General features: G+C 39.0%; 1 protein-coding gene across 1 annotated transcript in view; it reads left to right on the forward strand.

Annotated features, from left to right (window-relative positions):
- Positions 1 to 17,106: 17,106 nt before the first annotated feature.
- Positions 17,107 to 24,102, forward strand: part of Cdk4 (Cyclin-dependent kinase 4) — a 157,688-nt gene continuing 150,692 nt past the window's right edge. The window contains exon 1 of the mRNA XM_090380723.1: positions 17,107 to 17,429. Coding sequence (XP_090236849.1) covers positions 17,107 to 17,429 — 323 coding nt within the window. The remainder of the gene's footprint in view (positions 17,430 to 24,102) is intronic.

Raw genomic sequence — 24,102 nt, forward strand, 5'->3', positions numbered from 1 at the left:
TGGCTTTTCGTTTTATAAGGAACTCTATCTATTGGCGACTTTAAGAAATTTTGAATGATTCTGACGTTTGTTATAGCGAATGTTCGTAAATCGAATGTTCGTAAACCGAGAGTTGCCTGTACATTAAGTTTACACTTCAAAATATAAAATAAGAACATAACGTGGTAGGAGACCCACTCTGTTATCTGTATACCCGGTTTATTCCCCAAAGCAGATTAGAAGTAATCGAAGTAACTTTTTAGTACTTAACTGAAGTGAGAGTGCAAAGAAAAGGAATCTCGAAACGAAAAAGTAATCCTCTAGAGGAGAGGGGGAAGAAGAAGAAGAAAAGGGTTTTATATCTAGTTTTGTAATGAAATCCATTTTACTTATAAAAAAGACCTCGCCTTTTAAATAATTTGTTTCTCACATATAGCCTAAGGAAAGATTCACTGCTAACAGATGGTTTTCGCAGTTTATGGGTCGTTGATTCCTGTTTATGGGCATCTGTTTTGAAACTGCTGATTAAGGAAACATCTGCTGACACAGAAAAGTAGCTGCAAGGTATAATTTGCACTTAAGACAGTGAATAAAACTTTTCTAGATCTTCTATGATTGTAGTATATGTATTTGTGCTTGTGCCTTTTAATCGTTTAGGAGAAATTCTTATAAATGCCAAGCGTTTAACCTTCTGAGTGAGAGAATATGAAAAAAAAAAAAAAAAAAAAAGAATTAAATGAACATATCGTGATGGGTTGGACAGTTTAGATTATGTGCCGAGGCAACTAAGACCATGAGGCGTAAGTATATTGTGTGTAAATTCGATGATTTGTAAGTTGAGAGACCTGAGTTTCTGCGTAGGTGGCGGAGGAGAACTATACGCAACCCTCGTTTGGGACCAACCGACGTGGCCACATTATTAACGATAAAAGTCCTTCCATGCCTACTGGACATATTTGTCTAACTTCGGCCTGCAGCGGGAATCGAATCCTGGTCTTTTCACATCTTTGAGAATAAATTGGTTTCGCCACATTTAGAGAGGGCTGGGTTGGAATCTCGTAAGCTGACACGCCTGCCACCTCTTCCCCACTAGATATTATAGACGATAAGAGATCACATCTAGTAAAAATATGATCTGGTGCACAGTGATCAAAGTATCCGTTGCTCCAAAAGTAATCCCCCCCCTCCAGCAAACAGCCAGTCAAGCTGGTTTAAAAAGAGTAGAAACGCTGTTCACTAATACCACCCGCACAACATCTCCAATGGAAAATTTTACGAAACGGACTGCTCGTTAATGAAATCTGATTTTTAATAATCAGTTATGTACATGACATTACCGATGTGTATAAAGGTCCGAACGCTGTTCTGGTCCATTCTGAGTCATGGTTACAAAACAGTTAAAGAATGGATACAGAACTAACATGCGCTATACTTAATAACTTACTCCACCCTTTCAGTTGCTTTGTTTACCATTGTAATTTACCTAAATAATGCATCACAACAATCCATGTTATCATCAGCAGAACTATGGAGGGGATTTCCAGTTTAATGGGAGGTTATTAGCAGAGAAGGAAGAGAGTAAGCGAAAGAACAGAACCTTGAACTTTGACATTAGCTGAGAAGTTAGAAAACCATCTATGATCTCACACACTGAGAGTTCAGAAAAAGGAAACCTAATTGCAAAAAAGTGGGTGAAAACCTTAAGATGGAAACTTGCTTAGAAGACCATACTGGACATGATCGAAAGCCTTAAAAGCATCGAGTGCAACTGCTCGAGTTTCTAAATTTTCCGTTGAATTTTTAGCTAGCCAAGATATCACAAGAGGATCGATACCGACGAAATGCATTTTGGTAGGGGCGTTGATAAGAATGGAAGTTTCAGACATCTTAAGAGTTTGCTGTTGATGGAATAATTCAATATTTTAGAAAGAGCTGAAAATAGAAAATTCCTATTTCCAATTATTGTCCCATTGAACAATAATTGGAAATAGGAATTTTCAGTCTGCAACAGTTGGTCGACACCGTTATCCCTCTGATTTATCGTCATGTTTCGATATTAGGAATTTTCAGGTGGTAGATGACTTTCATCATCCGGTGAAATACCACCACTTTGCTTATTGGAGGCTTAAAGTGGTGAAACTCATGTGTAGTCTCTAGGGCAAAGTTTCCGGCATCCCCCCCCCTCTCCCCATACTTCTCCTTCAACCCATGCACGGTACTAAGTACTATAGGTTTTGATACCTTTCGTGTTTGGGGTTTTCATAAAAAAAAAAAAAAAAAAAACGTGATGTGCCATCATTAAGGAAACAGAGCACTATTACACCATGCGATTTTTGAATTAACATGATGGGTGGAGATGATCCATCATACTGGCCGTTTCTTTTTCTCGGATGTTGAAAGACTCCTTATGGTGTGTTTAATACTTACATCTTTTAATAGTGAAAGCTGAAAGACCTGATAAATCTGCAGCTAGAGCAGTTATTTCATTATGCGATTTACCGGATGATTTTCCAATTTACAATTACATTCCAAGAGATACCCTTGGCAGAACTGTTAAGCGGCCGTAGTGAACCAGTTAGTTCTGTGAAGAATATACAGAAAGTCTCTGCCAAGGTATACAAATGCATGCAATTTACAAGCATCGTGAATTGCAAATTCTATCCTCAGAGTATAAACATTATCTTTATGCAAAGCTTGCCGGCTAAAAGCCAGAACAATGTGGCCAATAAGCGATGGCGCAGGATACTTAAAAACCTAATAACAGAACTTTAAAATTTCAGTCAACCACACGGACTCTCCGGGTTGTCTCCTAGCTACTTCATTAAACTCACGTTTTAGTTGATGAAAGCTTAAATTTAATGCAGAAAGGATTATATATCCTTTATATATATATAAACCTTTTTAAAAAAAATCGATTTATTAGTATAAATAAAATCACTGTTTTCCACATCTATTATACAATAAGCAGTGTCAATCACTGTCCTATCGACTGAATACCTTGCGTACGAGTTGTCTTGGTGACTAGTTGTCCGGTTTCAGTTTTTATGAAACGGCTATTTATTATGCATAAGCAACTGTGGTCAACATATGCTGAGTTTCCTATTAATCTTGCCAGTCAGTTTTGGACTAAAGAGTTCTAGTAATCTATTTGGCAAGCGTAGCCTATTGCACATCTTTGATTGAATTCAGCATTAAGGGTTCCCTTTTTCGTTGGGGATGCAGCTCAGTTAATGCAAAAAAAAATAAGAATAAATAACTAATTATTCAGATTATTTTTAACGGCATTCAAACTTGCTCTCATATCCGTATGTGTTGTTATTAGAGGAGTGTTCAAGGGCCGATCTGCATGTTTTCGAGTTAACACCTGGAATAACTCGCAAACATGCTCGATTGAAGAAGACTTCAATCGATGCGAAACATGCAAACAACTACATCCTCGATTGAAAAGGATTTCAGAAATTCCGCCGGTTGGACGGTAATCGAACTATTATTTCTCCAAACGAGTGACAGAAGATAATTAATGTGTCGACTAAGCTGCCCTGGCAGCTTAGTCGACACATTAATTATCGTCTGTCAAAAACCTTCACTCGTCACTTGCGCACATATATTTACAAATCAACACCGAATTTCCATACACATAGACCTCCTAATTTCAGAACTTGGAATTTGCCATTCTCCCCCCCCCCCGGCCATCAAAGTGTGAGAATCCCTGGCTAGTATTATTTTCTAAACTTATTTAGTATGAAAATTGAAGGGGGGGGGGTGCGAATAAAAATATACATGTAGTTATATTAGCATTAATGTATTTCCACCCAAAGCTCATGACTAATCCAATTTAAAATTTTATACTCTTCTTATATGCAAGTCGACCTTAATTGCAGCAACTTTTTAGTCTTCTGTAATTAGCGGATCTCAGGCTGAGAGATCGGGTAATTGAATAACTGAATACAGAATCATACATTGCCACAACTTAATACAGCGCAAGTAGGTAATTCTGATTAGGGGTAATTCTCTAGGCTCCGCGAGATCCGACGCAACGCTGTTTTGCAGAGGGCCTCCCACCTCTCCATTGTATTTTTTAAAGGTATTCCGACTAGCTTTGTAATGTTTAGTAGCTACACTTAAGCCAAAAAGTTTCGCAAAATTGCAAGATACGATCTCTCTGTCAGTCAGGTTCAGTCTCCCATTAATGATGCTTGACATTCGTATGTTATTCTTGTAATATTACAATTTTAAATTTTTAGTGGTTATTCTTAAAATAAATTAAATAAAAATGATTAAATAAGAGTTTTGCATTCGTGGGAATACCATTTAATATATATTTATTCAGGTAAAAAAGAAAGTTGTATTTGAAAAAATTTAACAAATGTTGAGTATTGCAATTAACATTGATTACATATCAGAAGAAAGAGGAGAAGGGACTAGTGAGTGTGCCGCATGGACAGGATGAGACTGTTGCTAGGTCCCTGTGGTTCTCAAACTACTGAGATCTATGAACCCCTTCAAAAATCAAAAAACAGTTTGCGGACCCCTATATATATATATATATATATATATGTTTCTCTGTGTGTGTGTATATAACGTAACTCTCAAAATCTCCAAAAACAAAGAAATCTGTGGAGAAGTGTACAATACAGAAAGAATAAACGGAGCAGAATCTGAGGACTGGAGCTCTACGGTACATGCTATAGTGTCAAGTCTGTTTCCTAAAGATATTCCAGAGTTGGATACATTGGAGCAAGGCCAGATACGTCTTGAAAATAGTATGTATACGGGTTCAACTGATATTGAGTGTTTTAATCTGTTGGAGTTGGGTTCTGCCATAGCTAGACTAAACAGCAAGAAATGCCCCGGAATTGACCTTGTTATCATCAAGTTTTTCAACTTATACCCACAAGAAAAAGTTGAACAAATGCCTCCTGGAAGGATACTTTCCAAATCAGTGGAAGTTAGCATTACTCAAGATTCTTCACAAGACAGGGAAAAACACATCCGATCCCCATGCTTCAGGCCAATTTCCTTACTTGCTAATCTGGGAAAGTTATTCGAACATCTTCTGGCTCCCAGAATACTACAGAAATTTGAGGAAACCAATTATGCTCAAGCTGCCAGTTTGGCTTCAAAAAAGGGAGGTCCACTGACGATGCCATTCTTACATTGACTAACTTTATCCAGAATTCATCTTCTAAATATGTTTTGGCAATTTTTGTGGACTTTGAGGGCGCTTTTGACGCCCTGGGGTCTTTAAGGCTGGCTAAATGTGATAATTATGTGTACAGGGTACTGAGATCATACTTTAATGAGAGATACATCATGGTCAAGGCAAAGCATCCGTCTTATAAGGCCCAGGTTTCGAGAGGATGCCCCCAGGGGTCGGTGTTGGGGCCTCTCCTCTGGAATGCCGTATTAGATCAGTGGCTCACGAGAACACACAAGGATTCTCTAAAGGTGGCCTACGCCGATGACGTCGTGATTGTCATAGAAGGAAGGTCACGTAGGGTATTAGAGGACAAAATTCAACCCATCTTAGATGATTTGGTGGCATGGGCTGAAATCAACAAGCCCAAGATATCTCCGAGTAAAACAAATTTCATGACATTTAAAAACCACTTTAATTATGGAAGACCACCAAGAATTCAACTGAATGGTTCACAGATACCTTATGTTCCTCAAAACAAATATCTTGGCATAATCCGCGATGATAAATTAACCTTTTTCCCCCATGTCACCAAACTGAAGGAAAAAATTAGAAATTTTACTGCTTCAGTCATAAGAATCTTCAAAAGAGACTGGGATTTGAATAAAAAGACCATGAAACTATATTATAAAGCAATATTTCTGCCTATAGTTTCGTACGGAGCAGGTATCTGGCACCAGAACATCGTTAAGTTGAAAATCAATAATAAGCTACTATCAATTCAAAGAACAGTGCTTCTGGCACTAAATAATGCCCCTCGTACAGTATCGAACAATGCCCTCCAAATCCTTGGAGGAGAACTGCCTTTAGATTTATTCATCTTATATCATGGCATGATTCATAAACATAAGAAAGGACTGCATGTATCTATTATGTGAATTACAACAGACCCAGTTAGTAACTTGAAGACAGAACGGAAAAGATTATGGAGTGAAATGGTCGTATTTGGCAAAGTAGATGGAATGAGTCTGTGCATGGTGAAGTCACAAAGAAGTATATTGAAAATGTTGAGTTTGCTTCTACTCAACCTTCTGTTTCATGGTTTGCACCAAGCATGTTTACGACATATTTATTAACAGGCCATGGATCTTTGAGGGCCAAACTTTTCGACATAGATTTGGAGCCGGATCTTTTTTGCACCTGTGGTCAAATGGAGGACTGGATCCATGTTTTACTATTTTGTCCGCAATATACAGACCATCGAGTATTGCTACTTAATCAGGTTCCAGATCTAGCTGAGGACAATGTAAAAATACTAGTTGAGAACAAAACAAACTTTGAGACTTTCCAGAGCTTTGCAGAATCGGTCTTTAAGAAAAGACTTGAACTAAGAACTCAAATCCAAAATCGAATGTAAATCTGACAGCTGAGAAGTTAATATGTATGTTTGTATCCCATTAAATATAAATAGAATGACTTGTTGTAAGATATGTAAATTTAATTGTATTGCTAGGATTTAGAGTTAAAATTCTATTATCTTGTACAAATGTAAATATTTACTTTGCTAAGTTTATTAGAGTTATCCAAATTGGCTTGATTCTGCTGTGGCCTGGATATTTCCCCCCCCCCCCCCGTTTTTTTTTTTTTTTTTTTTGTTGGTTTTTAGGTTTGGGCAACCTGGGTGCGGGATTTGTGCACAAGGCACTAAAGGTAATAGTAGACCCAGGCTTGGCTGCTTGTGCCTGGGGGCGGGCTGTGGCTGTAGGTGTTGGCTGCTCCCTGGTGGCAAGGCGGACGTACACAAGCGATAAAAAGCTTTGCAGAGTTTCTGCACCAACACAGACGTGCAAGGTGGAGATGGGCTAAGGCCTAGGAACCACCCTTGATACAGGTAAAACACACACACACACACACACACACACACACGTGTTCATATATAATATAGTATTTTATATATGTATAATGAGAATGCTAATGAATATAAAATTGTATATATATCTTCTTTGTAAGTTTTTTGTATATAATTTGTAAATAATTGTGTGTACAAATAAATGGAAAAATGTGTGTATATACACCAATGAGCCAAAACATTATGACCACCTACCTAATATGATGTGGTCCTCCACGTGCAGCCAAAACAGCTCGTATCCGGCAAGGCATGGACGCTACAAGATTTCTAAATGTGTCTTGTGGTATCTGGTACCAACACGTAATCAGCATATTCTTTAACTCCAGTAAGGTCTGTGGTTGAGACTCCACAGATCGGAGTTGCTGTTCCAACACAAACCACAGATGCTCGATGGGATTGATGTCTGGGGAATTTGGAGGCCAGGGCAATAACTGGAAGTCTTCCTCATGTTCCACGAACCAGTCTTGAATAATCCGGGTGGTGTGGCATGGCGCATTATCCTGCTGAAAGACGGCACCGCCAGAAGGGAAGACCGTTGCCATGAAAGGTTGAACCTGGTCAGCAATGATGTTTAGGTACAAAGTACAAGTACAAAGTTTGTTGAGGGTCAAATGGCACCAGGAGTTTCTCCCAGACATAGAGTGCCTGGCACATGGATGACTGTAACCAGGCTATCCCAGTAGAACTGTCCAAAGCATGACATCCAGACACTGGCTTGGTTTCGTCCCACGGTGCATCCAGGTGCCATCACTTCCCCAGGTAAACGGTGCACTGGTACCCAGCCATCCACATTGTGCAAGAGGAAACGTGATTCATCGGACCAAACGACCTTCTTCCAATCACTCAGGGTCCAGTTTCGATGCTCATATGCCCATTGTAGGTGCTGTCGCCGGGTTAGCATGGGCACTCGGAGTGGCCTGCGACTACACAGCCCCAATTTCAGCAGGGTTCCATGTATTGTGTGTTGTGGCACATTACTCTCGTCACCAGCATTCCAATTACCGGCTAGTTGCGCCACAGTCACCGTTCTGATGCGACGTGCCATCCAGGAGCGCCTTCGCTCACCTCGAGCATCGATGAGTCGTGGTCGTCCAACACCTTGCTGGCGGTTCGTGGTTAGTACCTACCACTTTCGGTACCTACCACTTTCGGTAGGTACTAACCACGGCTGACCGTGAACCGTGCCGTTTCGGATATGCTCTGGCCCAGTCGTCTGGCCATTACAATTTGGCCGTTGTCAAACTCGCTTAAGTTCGCTGCCTTTCCCATCTGAAGAACAAGAGTAACACTGATTAACGGAGCTCCGTATCAGGTGTTTTTTTATACCGTGTCCCGACCCGCGCACGCGCCGTAGTTCACCTGCAGTTGCTTAGATTTGCTTAACGACTCGCTGGTCATAATGTTTTGGCTTATCGGTGTATGTATGAACACTGAGTTTCATGAAAGAAAATTCAAAGTTTTATGTTTAAAACAACTCAACTTTTCTTATTTTTTCATCATAAATATATAATGATAACTTTATTTATCATCAATTTCTATACATAAAACGAATAATTTGACCAGTTTCGTAGGATTCGTCTCGCGGAACCCCCTGGAACTGGTATACGGACCCCAATTTGGGAAACGCTAGTTACTACGAAAGGGAAAAGGGCTGGGAACCATTGGTTTAAGTTGTTAATTGAGAACCATTGGTTTAAGTGTGCGGATAGGATGTGCGTAATGTGGTATTTCTGCCGTAACTCTCAGAATTTGTGTTTTCATTACCTCTGTTCGTTCAAGTGAATATATGCAACGAACTGAACAGTGGTCCAGATGCCGAGGCTTTTGCAATTACAGTACTAATGACCTCGCACAGAGTATTCAGTTACCTACCAGAATACAGACAACCCTAACCACACAGCCAACACGCTTGACCTTTTTCGTAGAAACAACCCTTCTAAGTACGTATACGATCGAGGTGAGTGGTCCTCTAGGCACCTCAATCACAACTTGGTGATGGTCTTTTCTCCAATTGAGCCTTTCAATGGACAAATTCAGTGGAAAAGTTTGAAGCTCAAGGCTTTGATCGCGTTTGCCATAAAGATCTTTTAAATAAACTTTCACCTTATGGTTGGCTAACATTTTTGTAATTGATCATCCAGTTTTCTCCCTGGTCGTTACCTTTCGTTTTTGGGGTGTTCATTAAAAAAAAAACAAAAAAAACTTCCGAGATCATCATTTGAAAAAACGATCAAGTTAAGGAATATGCAGTATTGCTTGTAATATTTGTGTTATTTGCACTAACAACTACAATATCTGCAATATGTATTTGCATATGCAATTGCATATAATCCGAAGTCTAATGATCACCATACGGTTCTGATAGTTGTAGCTGTACTACCGAGGTAGGAGGGAAACAATGTTAAGAAATTCTCAGGGTTACGCAGCCTTACTGGGGAAAACTGCCACACCCAGACCATATCGCAATAACATCTCCACACCATGACACCATTGCCAGCAGCTCCGAAAGCGGGAACCACACAGGGGAGCCGGGATACATTACGGAGTTTTCGTTGAATGTTTACCCAGAGCGGGGCAAAAGCAATAGGAGCTTAACAGGCAGCCAACGTTATGGACTTCCCATAACGTTGGCTGCTTGTTATGGCAGCCAACCGCTGAAATTGGTAGGTTTACATTAGAAACCAGCAGTAATTGTCGACATTTTATCTTTGCGGCGTTGATGTATCAGTGGACTCCCTTGGTTACCGAACAGAAAGATAGGGCGCGGGTCAAAAGTTCGTTGTTGATTTTTCCCTTTGCGTATTAACTGCAGCGGGGGTTTGTCTATGGGTCAGGACCAACTGTGGCTTCAATGTTACCATTTCACTGACCTTGCTTATAGATATTTTGAAACTCAATAATTTGTTTTTGTTGGCTAAGGAGAAATCTATACGTTTCTTATTCCAATTCATTCTGTAGCTTCTTCTATATCCCGTTTCTCGAAACACATCTATTAATCAAACCAATTAGTAGTGGTAAGTTGATGTAAGGCAGTCGTGCTTTTCAACTGACTTGGTTTAGTGTGTTACGAAAACCAATTTGAACTATTAGGGATAGCAATGCATACATTACTTTTCACAATAGGGACTAGCCGTGGATGTACTGAAAAAGTATGAGCATTCGGCTGTCCGAGGCATAAATGAAAATTATTGAGAAACTATTTTCATTTGAAATAAGAACTTATTTGTACAAGGCACAAATTCCTCTACAATTCCTGTGTCTTATTTGTACAAGGTACAAATAAGACACAGGTACAAATTTGTACAAGGTACAAATAAGACACAGGTACAAATTTGTACAAGGTACAAATAAGACACAGGAACTATTAGCTCATGAATGGTAAGCAAGAATCACTCATTTTAATTTGCGGCTGGATCACATTCACTAGTTTGTGGGCGTCTGTTATAAATTAAAATGCCTGTCTTCTTATTCGGTTTTCTCTCTCTCTCTCTCTCTCTCTCTCTCTCTCCCTCTCTCTCTCTCTTTTCGGCCAGTAGGATTCAAACTGCTTAGTAAATGAAAAATACTGTAGTCTCAAAGAGGATAGCAATACAAAAACATTTTAACTTCACAACGAGTTGCACTGATATTGCAACGAAAAATGCATTGAAAGTAATGTCTATATGACCACTTAACCTTTAGGTGATGTAATGTTATCTCTAGAAGGTTAATTTGCCCACTAGTTTCAAACCAACTGTCTGAAAGCAGTGCAATACCAGGGTAACTTATTGAAAAGACAAAGTTTGTTCTTTGGGTTTCGGACTACATACCTTATTTGCGCCACTCGCGTTCGCATTAACTCAGCTATAGTTCGCATTAACTAAGGTGGTATTAACTAAAAGGGACTCATGGGAGTCCCTTTTCCGGGAATATTCTAAAAATCGGGGATAGGGAGTAACATCCGGGAGCTATTCCCTGAAACTGGAGACCTCTCGTAATTCCTATTATAAACAGTAGTTAGGGCACAAGGGGAATGACAAAGAGTGACAAGTCTTTCTTGTAATCAAAAAATGAAGATTCCATATACGAAGCTATTTAAAGTGGTTTAATTGCAGTGGACCAATTAGGAACGTACATTGTTTTTGAATTAATGAACAGTAAATGGGGTTTGCAGTTGCCTATTATAGCTTCATTTATGGCGTATCAATGTGTTTGTTGTTCCTCATAATTCTGCTTGTGGACAGTATCGTCAACAAGAATCATCATCATCATCATCAGCCATTTTCAATCCACTGCAGGATGAAGGCCTCTCCAGCAACTTTCCAGTTCCTTCTGTTTTGAGCACTGGCCATCCATTTACTACTCAAAAACTCATGAATTTCATCTATCCATCTCCGCCTTTGTCTTCCAGGTTTTCTTCTAGCTCCTCTTGGGTACCATTCTGTTATTTTCTTAGTCCATCTGTCATCATGTCTTCGAGCTATGTGTCCTGCCCAAGACCATTTTAGTTCTTTAGTTTTGATAAGAATGTCCTTTACTTGAGTTTGCTGCCTAATCCATGTGTTTCTCTTCTTATCTAAGGTGGTATTAACTAAAAGGGACTCATGGGAGTCCCTTTTCCGGGAATATTCTAAAAATCGGGGATAGGGAGTAACATCCGGGAGCTATTCCCTGAAACTGGAGACCTCTCGTAATTCCTATTATAAACAGTAGTTAGGGCACAAGGGGAATGACAAAGAGTGACAAGTCTTTCTTGTAATCAAAAAATGAAGATTCCATATACGAAGCTATTTAAAGTGGTTTAATTGCAGTGGACCAATTAGGAACGTACATTGTTTTTGAATTAATGAACAGTAAATGGGGTTTGCAGTTGCCTATTATAGCTTCATTTATGGCGTATCAATGTGTTTGTTGTTCCTCATAATTCTGCTTGTGGACAGTATCGTCAACAAGAATCATCATCATCATCATCAGCCATTTTCAATCCACTGCAGGATGAAGGCCTCTCCAGCAACTTTCCAGTTCCTTCTGTTTTGAGCACTGGCCATCCATTTACTACTCAAAAACTCATGAATTTCATCTATCCATCTCCGCCTTTGTCTTCCAGGTTTTCTTCTAGCTCCTCTTGGGTACCATTCTGTTATTTTCTTAGTCCATCTGTCATCATGTCTTCGAGCTATGTGTCCTGCCCAAGACCATTTTAGTTCTTTAGTTTTGATAAGAATGTCCTTTACTTGAGTTTGCTGCCTAATCCATGTGTTTCTCTTCTTATCTAACAGTCTGATTCCCGATATAATTCGTTCCATTCTTCGCTGTGTAGTTCTTAGCTTCTCTTCCATTCTTTTGGTGAGTGCCCAAGTTTCACTTCCATAAGTCATGGTGGGGAGTATACATTGATTCATTATTTTACGTTTCAGACAAACTGGGATATTGCTCTTCAGTATGTGACTATATTTCCTGAATGCTATCCATCCAAAATTTATTCTTCTCTTGACTTCCAGCCATTTATCATTATTACAGCTGATAACTTGTCCCAGATAAGTATATGACTCCACCTTTTCAATTACTGCTCCTTCAATCATTATTTCCCTTTCCGTGGCATACTTGTTCATCATTACTTTTGTTTTAGCCATATTCATCTTTAGTCCAAATTCCTTACTAACTAACTGTGCATAACTGATTAAGATTTTCCTCTAATTCTTTGGGATCGTGGCTTATGACCACAATGTCATCTGCAAATCGTAAATGGTTTAGGTACTCTCTGTTCACATTGACTCCTTTCTGCGACCAGTCTAATCATCTGAAAGCTTCCTCAAGGGCAGCAGTAAACAGCTTCGGAGATATTGTGTCTCCTTGTCGAACTCCTTTCTCGATTTTAAATTTCCTACTGCCTTTGTCTAGTCTAATAAAGGATGTAGCACTCTCATATATTTTCTTCAAAATCATAATATATGGAGTATCTATGCCTTGTCTTTCCAGTGCCCGAAACATTGCCTTATGCTGTATGGCGTCAAATGCCTTTTCATAATCCACAAATGCCAGGCATAGTGGTGTTTTATATTCATTTGCTTTCTCCATTAGCTGTGATATTACGTGAAGGTGGTCCATAGTTGAGAATCCTGTCCTAAAGCCAGCTTGCTCTTTCGGTTGATTCTCATCAAGTATTCTTTCTAATCTGTTAGTAATGACCCTTGTGAACAACTTGTAGATATGGGATAACAAGCTAATTGGTCTATAATTTCCAATTTCTGATTTATCTCCTTTCTTATGCAGCAAAACTATGATTGCATTATTCCACTGCTTAGGCATCACACCTTTTCTAATGCACTTTGTGAAGAGCCTTGCCAGTTTTTGTGTTATGTCTCTTCCTCCCAATTTTAACAACTCTACAGTAACTTCATCTTCCCCCGGGGCTTTCCGATTCTTCATTTTCTTCAATGCATGTTCTACCTCATCAGGAATAATATCGGGTATGTCGTATGTGTTGCTACTTTGGTCAACAAGAATAGCAACGATTATTATCTGTTTAGTTGTTTTTAAAGTAAAAATAATTTGAGCCTTCCTTACTTTGATTGAGTGAATTTTGTCACGTTGGCATCGTCTGTTCACTAGCAAATGTCTGTGAAACGCAAAGATTCAGCGATTTAATTACATATTTTTAGTTTTACTGGTTATATTATTGTAATTTTTCGTCATATACTATGTAGGTAAAATTATAACTATAACAATAAATGCATTTTATTTGCAAGAAACTCAATTCTTTATTAATTTTTGAAACATTCTGTTCACTTCTGGTTTTTTTTTTAAATTATTTTAGTGAAATTTCCTCTTAAAATATTAAAATGTCGCAAAATATTCATGCAGTTTCAAAAAAAAAACTTTCTACACCTTAAAGTGTAGAAAGTTTTTTATTGTTTTTTTTTTTTATAGATTGATTTATCTAAACGGTAAGTGCAAGAAATTATCAGAAACAAAATATCTTTATTTAATGCAGAAAACTGGATAAATTGTTACTATCCAAGGCCTCAAATCAAAAAAGCGCCTGATATCTTCTTTCTCGAGGAAGATCCTTCCATGTGAGTTAACTGTTTCTGTTTCCAGGCGAAACCACAACGATTTGTGGTTTCTTAAGTTGCCTCCCACCACGTCCAAGCAAGCCCAATAGGAGAAGTCAAAGGACTTGCATCAGACCAGAGAAGCATGCCGACATTCTAATAAATCTGAATTAGCGATACGGGACCGAGAATTGTTCTGTTGGAATAAAAGGTTACGTAGCTGTTGGGGAAATGACAAAACATCAGCTCTTAAGTACAGTTCCTACATAACCGTGACTTATGAGATTACCTTGAACAAAAAATCCAGTAGTGAACGGCTACTATAAAAGGGATGGTGTCCCACATCACGATCGTTCGATTTGCATGCCTTTGTTGAATACAGGCAGAAACACCTTTCGCCAGGGTGTCGCCATACATGAATCCTTCTGTCATCGCGCCATAAAGAGCACTCTGATTTATTACTGAAGCCAATCTGTCGCCATTCTTCATCCCAGCTAGCTTTCTACACACCACTGGAATCGCTGATCACGTTGAGATGTGGGGAGAAGGGGGTAGATGCAATGTGCAACGTGAATGCAGTACTTCCTTTGCCCCTCGTCTTCCAATGGTACTTTCTTTGTCACTCGTCTTCCAAGTCGTCTGACAACTGAGCCATCTATTTCCTAGCTCGTTCCAAGATGTAGGGGAAACAGCGTTGATGGGAAATTCTAAATTATTAACTGTTTTTGCAGAACGCTATATTACGTACTTCATTGAACTGAATACAGCGTACTACATGTGGGAGCAGTAATCCCAGAATAACATACCATTTAGTAGTACTACATTCCGGCGCCTCCGTAGCCAGGAGCAGTAGTGCGTAGCACATGCTTCTTGATTAGACCGGGGTTCGAGCCCGTAACCACCGAATACGGAGGATGCGGAAGGTCAGGGAATGACCACCGCATATCCCCAGCCCAGATAAAGGGTGAGGGTTGGCGTCAGGAAGGCCATCCGGCCGTAAATATTGCATGCCAAAACAATAAAAACGCTGACCCCATATATAATGGGGAAAAGCGAGGACAAAAAAAAAAAAAAAAAGTACTACACTCCAGGTGGAAGAGAAAAGGCTTTGGAGTGACTGTACAGGCGGACATGAAGTTCTCTAAGCAGTGCAGACAGGTTGATAAGACAGCTCATGGGGTTTTGTTAATGATAGGCAGAAATTTTCCAGCAGATAGAAGGAGGTGATTATTCCATTTTATAAGGCAGTGGTTACGTTACTTCTTGAGTACTGCTTACAGGTGTATAAGCCTCATTAATCTGTTGGAACGGGTGCAGAGAAGAGCAACGAGATTGGGGTATCCTTACGAAAAAAAAAAAGGGCTTTAGTTCTGCAAATTGCAGTGTTGGCCGGCAGTACGCACTTGTGAGATCTAACTGAAGTGTTTAAGGATTTAAATGGAGTGACTAAACTGAATGCTGAGGGCATCCTTACTCTTTGTCAGATGACTCGCAAGAGAACAATTTAAAATTGTAAAGTATGGTTGTAGGATAGATGTGCCGAATTTTGCTTTCAGCCAAATTTTAATTAATTTTTGGAACACAACTTCCATCTGGTTAATTAAAGGAAGGATTACCCAAATTATTAGAAGGGATGGACTGCGGACAGTGTTTTATTGTACATATTTATTTTGTTTGGTTCATGCAGTATAAGCTTGCTTTCTTGTACCATTTGCCGCTCTTAATACTAATTGGTCTTTTCTACATTTTTACGTAACAAAGTATTTTGATATTGAGTAATGATTTGTTTGAATTTATTTAAATTATTGAAGTATATATTCTATGCAAAAAAAATCTTTATTATTGTGTAAAAGTGATTATCACTTCTTAATTCCATAACATGTAAGAAATGTATTGTTTCTATGCCTGCATTGTCGGTGGGCAATCCTGTTATGTGGGAAGCGTATAAACAAATAAAGTAATCCTACTATTTGTTATCATTATCCAATATTCTTTGTTCTGTTATTTAATAATAAATTAATCAGAAAGGTTAATTTTAGTTAATTGATTGAGTTAACCAATATTAATTGGATATCCTACATTTAAACCATTCTTTTCTTTTTCTTTTTTTTATTTAGTATGCAGACGAACTACCCTTAGAACACATACGCAGTTTATAGACACGGTATACAATTGCTTTGGCTGCTCTAAACGATAGCAATTCATTCAAATGTGTCTAGTCAGGTTGCACTAACGCGCAACCTGACTAGACACATTTCATCTAGCACTTAAGTTTGTACCGGACTGAAATGATTGTGGTTCCTTTTCCAAAATTTCGGTGTAGCAAGCGACCATAGAGTCCCAAAAAGAATTCATAATTTTGTCAGCTAATGCTTGAACTTTTATGTTTTTAGACACGAAGATATTTTATTGCAAAATTCCTTGGGGTGTCACTTGCTTTCCAGCTTCCAGTGGTTAATCCAAGGTTCATCTCAGGATACAACTCAACAGTAGTCAGAACGTCATTAACTACATGCTGTTTGAACCGCTTGTTCAAAGATGTCTCTGCTTAAAGGTTATGAACTAAGAAGACATTAGTTTATATACCACTCTCTTATTATTATTTATTCCATTTTTCAGTTATTCTCTTGCGTCTGTCCTTTGTGTATATTTTTTTCGAAAACTATAATCCATTGAAATTCAAGCATAAAGCTTTTTTGGCATTTCTCAACCTATCATTCATCCAGGATGCTAGAGTACCGTGGATTTTGACACCCTTCTATATTATTTGATAAATGGGTTCACCATAAAAATGCCTTCAATATTCTGAGGTAAATTAATGTCATTCTATGTGAGCATTCCCAAAAAGATTTGATTGGTTATACATGCTGGATTCTCAATAAGAGAACGCAGTATCTTTCAAAATGTTTAATGAGAAACTTGGGTATAACGTATAGTGTTGAACTGGACGCTAATTTCACTAAAACGCCTTTTTCTTTTTTTTCCCATTTCTTTTTCACAGTGAAATGTTACTTCCGTGAACGGTAACCACACCGTTGACGTCCACAATGCCAGGTTCGAGCAAGGATGGTGGAGCGACGGCTAGTGGTGAAGATAAGAGTGCGGAAACTGTTGAAGAAATCTCCCTCAGTTTTGGCGACCCAGAAGTGACGATACAAAACACTGCCAAGAACTATGAAGAGGTAGCAATAATTGGCACTGGGGCCTATGGAACTGTGTACAAGGCGCGTGACCTAGCCAATGAAGGTCAGTTTGTGGCTTTGAAAAAAGTTCGCGTTCCGCTCATGGAGGATGGTGTTCCTATGAGTACTTTAAGGGAAATTGTTCTTCTGAAACAACTAGAGGCCTTTGAACATCCTAATATCGTCAGGTAAGCATCTTTTGCTTGATTACCATCATTACTTATATTTCGTGACTGCAAGTAAAGTCATCACTGTTAGTTGCATGTGAGCAACTGGTTTTCACTATATGTATCAATGAGTAGAGGACAATATTTTCAAGATTAAGAGTAGGCCACAGTGCCGGCTCAAGGTAAAACGGCGACCAGAGTGATCTTTATTTTCACCCCCTTGCTAAAAATAATGTATACATGTGTAGCGTGTAGTTCTGGTAGGTCGCTTGAAAGTTTAAGCTAAGCGCACTTGCGATCTATAATTAAGTGTTAATTTTAATGACTTACTGAACACTGCTTGACTGGTTAAATCTGAATTATAGAAAATTATGGGAGATTTTGTTTTAATTTCTGAACGTTAACCTTTTATCAAAACTTGATGGAGACTTTTGCGAGGCTAAATTACATTACGGTGTTGGTAATTTCGCTCTAATTCAAGCTATCTACCAGTCTAATTCGATTGATTTTATTTTGCAGAAGTTAATATTCTTTTGTTCGTATAAAGGATAATCACACAAAAATACTAAGGTGTTCTCTGAATGCAGATTTATACGAATTGTATTATCTGACGTAGTGATAAACTCATTTCACAGCTTCCATAGACCGTAACAGTGCCTTCATATGCTGTCTCGAATTTTCTTTTATTAATTTATTTATATATATATTTTTTTCTAATAGACTAAGGAATTCAAAGGCCATCACTGAGTCTTCTACGTATTGTAATAGGATATTATGATGTGGTTACAAAGGAACTGGATGCAAAAAATAATTTTGATATCATATATTTGGATTTCAGAAAGCTTTTGACACTGTTGCGCATGGAAGACTATTGTACAAATTGGAGCAGAATGGTATTAAGGGTAAGTTGCTACAATGGATAAAAGGATGGTTAAGTGGGAGAAGACAGAGGGTGGTAATCAATGGGTGCTGCTCTTCGTGGACTAATGTTATTAGTGGAGTCCCACAGGGTTCGGTGTTGGGTCCACTCTTGTTTTGTATATTTATCAATGATATTGATGAAGGAAGGTATATCAGGCTTACTGTCGAAGTTTGCAGATGATACAAAGGTTGGTAGGGTTGTTAATGACAGTAATGGCAGTGTGCTACTGCAACAGGATCTAGATAATTTGGGCAGATGGGCTAAGAAGTGGCAACTGAAGTTTAACCTTGACAAATGCAAAGTACTGCATATGGGTAGAAGTAACCCCCAGAGAAACGTACCAACTGTGTGGTACTACACTTAAGGTGGTAGAAAATGAAAAAGACCTGGGAGTAATTGTGCAGTCAGATATGAAGTTTTCTGACCAATGCAGACAGGCTGCCAGGGCAGGTCATGGGGTTTTGTGAATGATATATAGGAATTTTGCTAGCAGGGAAAAGGAGGTGATTGTCCCTCTGTATAAGGCAATGGTCAGGCCACGCCTTGAGTACTGCGTACAGGTCTGGAGGCCTCATTTTAGGAAGGATGTAGATTTGCTTGAGCGTGTACAGAGAAGGGCAACAAGATTGGTGAGGGGAATGAAGGGATTCTCTTACCAAGAGAGGCTTGGTATAAGGTCTGCAAATTGCAGTGGCTGGAGACTAGGCACCTATGCGGTGATCTGATTGAGGTATATAAGGCCTTGAATGGGTTGAGCACGCTGAATTCTGATGGGATCCTTCCACTTGTTCAGATTACGAACCTAAGGGGGCATAAATTCAAATTAAGAAAGGACAGATATAGAATAGATGTGCGGAAATTTGCCTTTAGCCAGCGGGTGGTTAATTGCTGGAACAAACTTCCATCTGTCGTTGTGGAAGTTGATAGGTTGAATAAATTTAAGGAGGAACTGGACAGGCATTTGGAGGGAATGGTGTGATTTTTTTTTTTTGGCTGATGCTGCATAAGCTCATACACTTGCTTTCTTGCATCACATGCCACTACTACTACTACTATATCAGGACAACCTGGACAATTATGCACTTCCAGCATTATGGCAATACTTCGGGGACGACCCATACCTGTATCAGCAAGACAACGCGCCATGCCATACTGCTCGGATCGTACCAGAGTGGTTTGAGGACATGGGTGTGGGAAAGTTGGATTGGCCAGCTCAGAGACTGATCTGAACCCTACGACCATCTTTGGGATGTATTGGATCGTCGGGTACGTGCACGTCGTGATCGTACAAAGAACAAGGCCGAACTGGTAGCTGCGTTAAAGGCCGAGTGGAAGAACATATCACCTGACATTTATAAAAAGCTGGTTGAGAGTATGCCACGAAGATTGAAGGCCGTCATAAAAGCAAAAAGTTTCAGCACAAAATATTAAATGACACAATAAAAGCTCCTTTATTTTTGTCTAAAGGCAGGTGTCCGGATACTAATGGTAAGGCAGTGTATGTAACAACTTTTTTTTTTTTTTTTCATGGCCCAATAATTTCTAACACATTCAATTATTTTTGGTGTCGGAACGTTAGTTAATAATCCATGAATTCTTAAAATAATAATCAACCTAACCAAAATAATCACCAGCAGAATCAACTCGTTTTTTTGTTCCTTAATTAATCTCCAAAGGAAGGACATTTTTCTAAAATATTAACAACCTGTTAACCGGTGCGAATCGGCTGGCTAACACCTCATTGATACTAACCGAAAAAGATCTTGATGTTTTATTAAATTTGTCAGACAAGACTTTCCCTTAACAAACCCATGCTGTGTCTGAATTATTGCTGCAGTCTTGTCTAGATGATCCTGCAATGCATCTTTAACCAGCGACTCCATTATTTTACCCGGAACAGAAGTTAAACTAACTGGTCTGTAATTACTTGTGTCACCCTTCGATTCCCCTTTGTGAATTGGGGATACATTTGCACATCTCCAGTCCGTGGGGATGTGCAAGTCCGTGGGAACCTCCCCTGAGTCCAAGGATGCTCTCATAATTATGGCTAAGGGTTTGCTTAGTTGCTTTGCCGCCTCCTTTAATATAACTGGATAGATCCCATCCACCACAGATGCTTTTCTTATGTCTAACTTCAACAATTTCTCCTCCACTTTGCTCTCAGTTATTACAAAATCATTAAGTATCCTGCTACAATTTGATAACCTTCTGCCATTTTCAAACTTTAATAATTCCTCATGTGTGAAGGTAGATGCAAAATATTGCACAGCATTCATGGTTTTGTTGATAACAACTAATGGGCCCAAGCCAAACCATGAAAGGAGCCCATACATACCATGACACTGCCCCCACCAAACTTCATTGTTGGAAGGAACTGTTCCCCTGGCATTCGCCACATCTAGGAACGGCCATCAGACTGCTAGAGTGCGAACCTCGACTCGTCTGTCCATAGGACTGTTTTCCACTGCTCTACAGTCCAGGGTTCGTGCTCCTTACACCATGTTAATCGGACTGTAGCATTTGTTGAGGTGATCAATTCTGTTGAACTGTTGAGGTAATTCTGTTGAACGTGTCACCTTGCATGCCCACTTTTGCAATTGTTTGTTTGAAGCCCAGTGTGTATATTTATAGCAGGTTCTGTGATGTGTTGCATGCATAGAAACTGTTTCCCCATCCGTGGAGGGGTGTCCAGATATTAATGGTAGGGCAGTGTAGTTGGGAGTTAGGCCAGGGTTTGGGGGTTAAAAGATAAGAAAGTGGAGATTAAGACAATGTTTTCCATTCTTGACGTTTAATGAACATATTTATAAATTTTTATGTTTGTGTTTTTATATTTATTACTGATTTACATTTATTTTGTTTATTGCTGATTTGTATTTGTTTTGTATTTTTAACCGATGTTATTAATGATTAAATGTTATGTAATGTAGATGTATTCGTAAGTCATCTCAACGAAGCGACTCTTAAACTGGCTCTCACCTGTTTACATGTAGCGAAGGATCCATACATCCATACGCATAGCAAATTCGCTACAGAAGGATGGATAGATTGCGCCAAAGTAAGATTGGCTCCAGTTTCCAGTCTCGCGTGTTTTTGTTAGATTTATTCTCAGTGAATAAGATAATTTTGGACATTGTAAACACTCTAGCCCTCGTGGGTATTACAGTTGGTATAACACCGTCCGCCTCACAACGAGTGGAAAAGACCAGAGTTCGAATCCCGTCAATGATTCCAGTAATTTTTATTGATATTTTTCACAGCGTGGCTGAGTTAGTTGGTCTCAAGCAAGGCTAGCATGTTTTTTCCCTCCCGGAAACTCGGGTTTTTCGTCCAGCAAGCAACAACTCTACCAGAGAACACTCAATTTAGAGACATGTTATACGCAGCGCAATATGAACTATGTTTCTGATGCACCTAAAACAACCAACCACAACCGCAACCATCGCCACCACCTAGAGAAAGCGAAGAGTCAAGGAGGCCCGTTGACTGGTTTGGTCGTTTAAGATCAGGTGGAGGCCATTTAAACTCCATTTTTGCTTATGTGTTCAGAGTACCGGTTAGGAAATATGCGCAAAATACTTCACTTGGCTATAATTAAACATAGAAGGAAACACGAAAATAAGGGATGCAGTCAAAGAGAGCAGACGTCTTAATTTGGCTCAGCCGGCTTAACTGAAGGTTAAATATCACGTCTAGTAATTTTTGTTTAAATTTAATTTCTGTAATTTTTAAATCTTATTTCAGTAATTTTATGAAATTAATTTTACAATGATTTGTACATTTAATTATTAATTTTTCAAAAGTATTTCTGCTAAGTTAAATTCTGTCCCATAAAATAAAATTTTATGGGACAAAATTTATTTTAACTTCACTAGTGAATCAAGTTTTGGTAACAGTTTAACTTCTGTAATACTTTGTTAATTTGAATTCTGTAATATATAGTTAATTTAAATTTTGTAATCTTTCTTAAGTTCAAATTTTACCTAAATAATGGGTGCACTTAAATAATTTCTACTTTGAACACATCGTCAAAGGACGTCATGACTCAGACGGAAATGCCTGTAGGCATTTCCGGTTCGAGTCATGAATTCGTCACTTGTATAGCATTAGTAGAGGCATATGATGCAAGAAAGCAAGTTTATGCAGCATCAGCCAAAAAAAAAAAAAAAAAACTTCCACTTCACCCCTCCGTTCGTTCGAAATACCTGTCCAGCTGAGCCTTAAATTTATTTAGGCTATCAACTTCAACAACAAGGGATGGAAGTCTGTTCCACCAACCAACTACCCGCTGGCTATATATAGTTTGAGGCGGCTATTCTATGGGGGCGCCTCCGTAGCCAGGTGGGAAGGAGCAGCAGTGCGCAGCACGCGCTTCTTGATTAGACCGGGGTTCGAGCCCGTCACCACCAAATACGGAGGATGCGGAAAGGTCAAGGAAAGACCACCGCATATTCCTGGAGCAATATGGCCTTAGTTGCTAATGCTCCTAAAAACCAAACAAACAAACCGGCTATTCTATGGTTGATCTAGTAGACACTCTAACATCAACTGACGATCTTTGCACAAGATTTAAAGGAATGTACCAGTCTCAAAGTAAAACGTCGTCTATTACAAGAATTATGAGTCACTGAAGAAACGGGTGCTTGTTTTAGGACAGAGGTTCATAGACTTTTATTCCTTGAGCTCCCTTAAATTTTTTCTTAAATTTCTTGCTCCCCTAAGTTCCAGAAAAGTGCAAATAAACAGATTTAACATAATTTAGCTATGAATATATGAACTTATGAATCTCAAAGCAATAAAACGGGAAAAATAGAAATGGATAACAAAAAAACCGCTTTGTACTTGGATTAGTGGGATGGTTTTCCATATTTCGTTTAAAAAGTGCTTCATATGTAACTGGGAACTCGCCAGGGACTAATCAGGTGGACTAGAACCAGGGCGTACTTGTCAGGAGCAACAATTGATGTTACCAACGGATTGTGAGATTTTAAGAGGATAACGAGAGCATTATTATTTATGTTTAATGATATTAAGCGAACATGACCTGACGATTTGTTGGATAAATATAGGACAGTGCTGAAAAAATGCCGAGAGTTAGGTCAGAATGTGTATGTGTCTGCAATTCTGCCCGGACGCACAATAGGAGGGATTATATGCTGAAAGCCTTGTGGATTAACTCAAGACTTGAAGGACTGTTCAACTCTTTGGAGGGGGGGGGGGTATTTTTATCAGCGTGGCCCGCACTTGTAGGTAGACGGAATCTATTTTGTAGAGATGATATTAATTTGAAAAAAAAAAAGCGATGCAGGGGTTTTCGCCACCATCATTGAGGATAATTTAAGGGTATAGTAAAACTGATAGTTGGGGAAGACGGACAACATAGATACCCTTTTATCTGATCTTAAATGACATGGGTCAAAGTAATGCTTGCGCTCATCAAGAATTCTTGTTTGTTGCCGCAATAGCCGATGTTGGCAAGATGCTCTGAGGGTAGCAACATTTCAAATGAACAGGAAGATAAAGCTAGGGAAATAAGCCTGGATAACTTCAAGGGGTGTGTGTTCCAGGGTAGTAAATTGTAGGGGAATACTTAGTCTTAGCTATGTGTATAGTAATGTCAGGAGTGTAGTCAATAAAATGAGCGAGTTCTAAATCCTGGTGCGGACAACTAATGCTGACATAATAGGGCTAACAGAAACGTTGTGTCACCCAGAAATTGGAGAGAACGAGTTCCACTATGGTACTTACTGCATAATTTATTTAAAGTTGAAA

Source organism: Mastigoproctus giganteus, chromosome 9 (assembly GCF_048544385.1).
Source record: "Mastigoproctus giganteus isolate SK-2022 chromosome 9, ASM4854438v1, whole genome shotgun sequence".
NCBI classification, from domain to species: Eukaryota; Metazoa; Arthropoda; class Arachnida; order Uropygi; family Thelyphonidae; genus Mastigoproctus; species Mastigoproctus giganteus.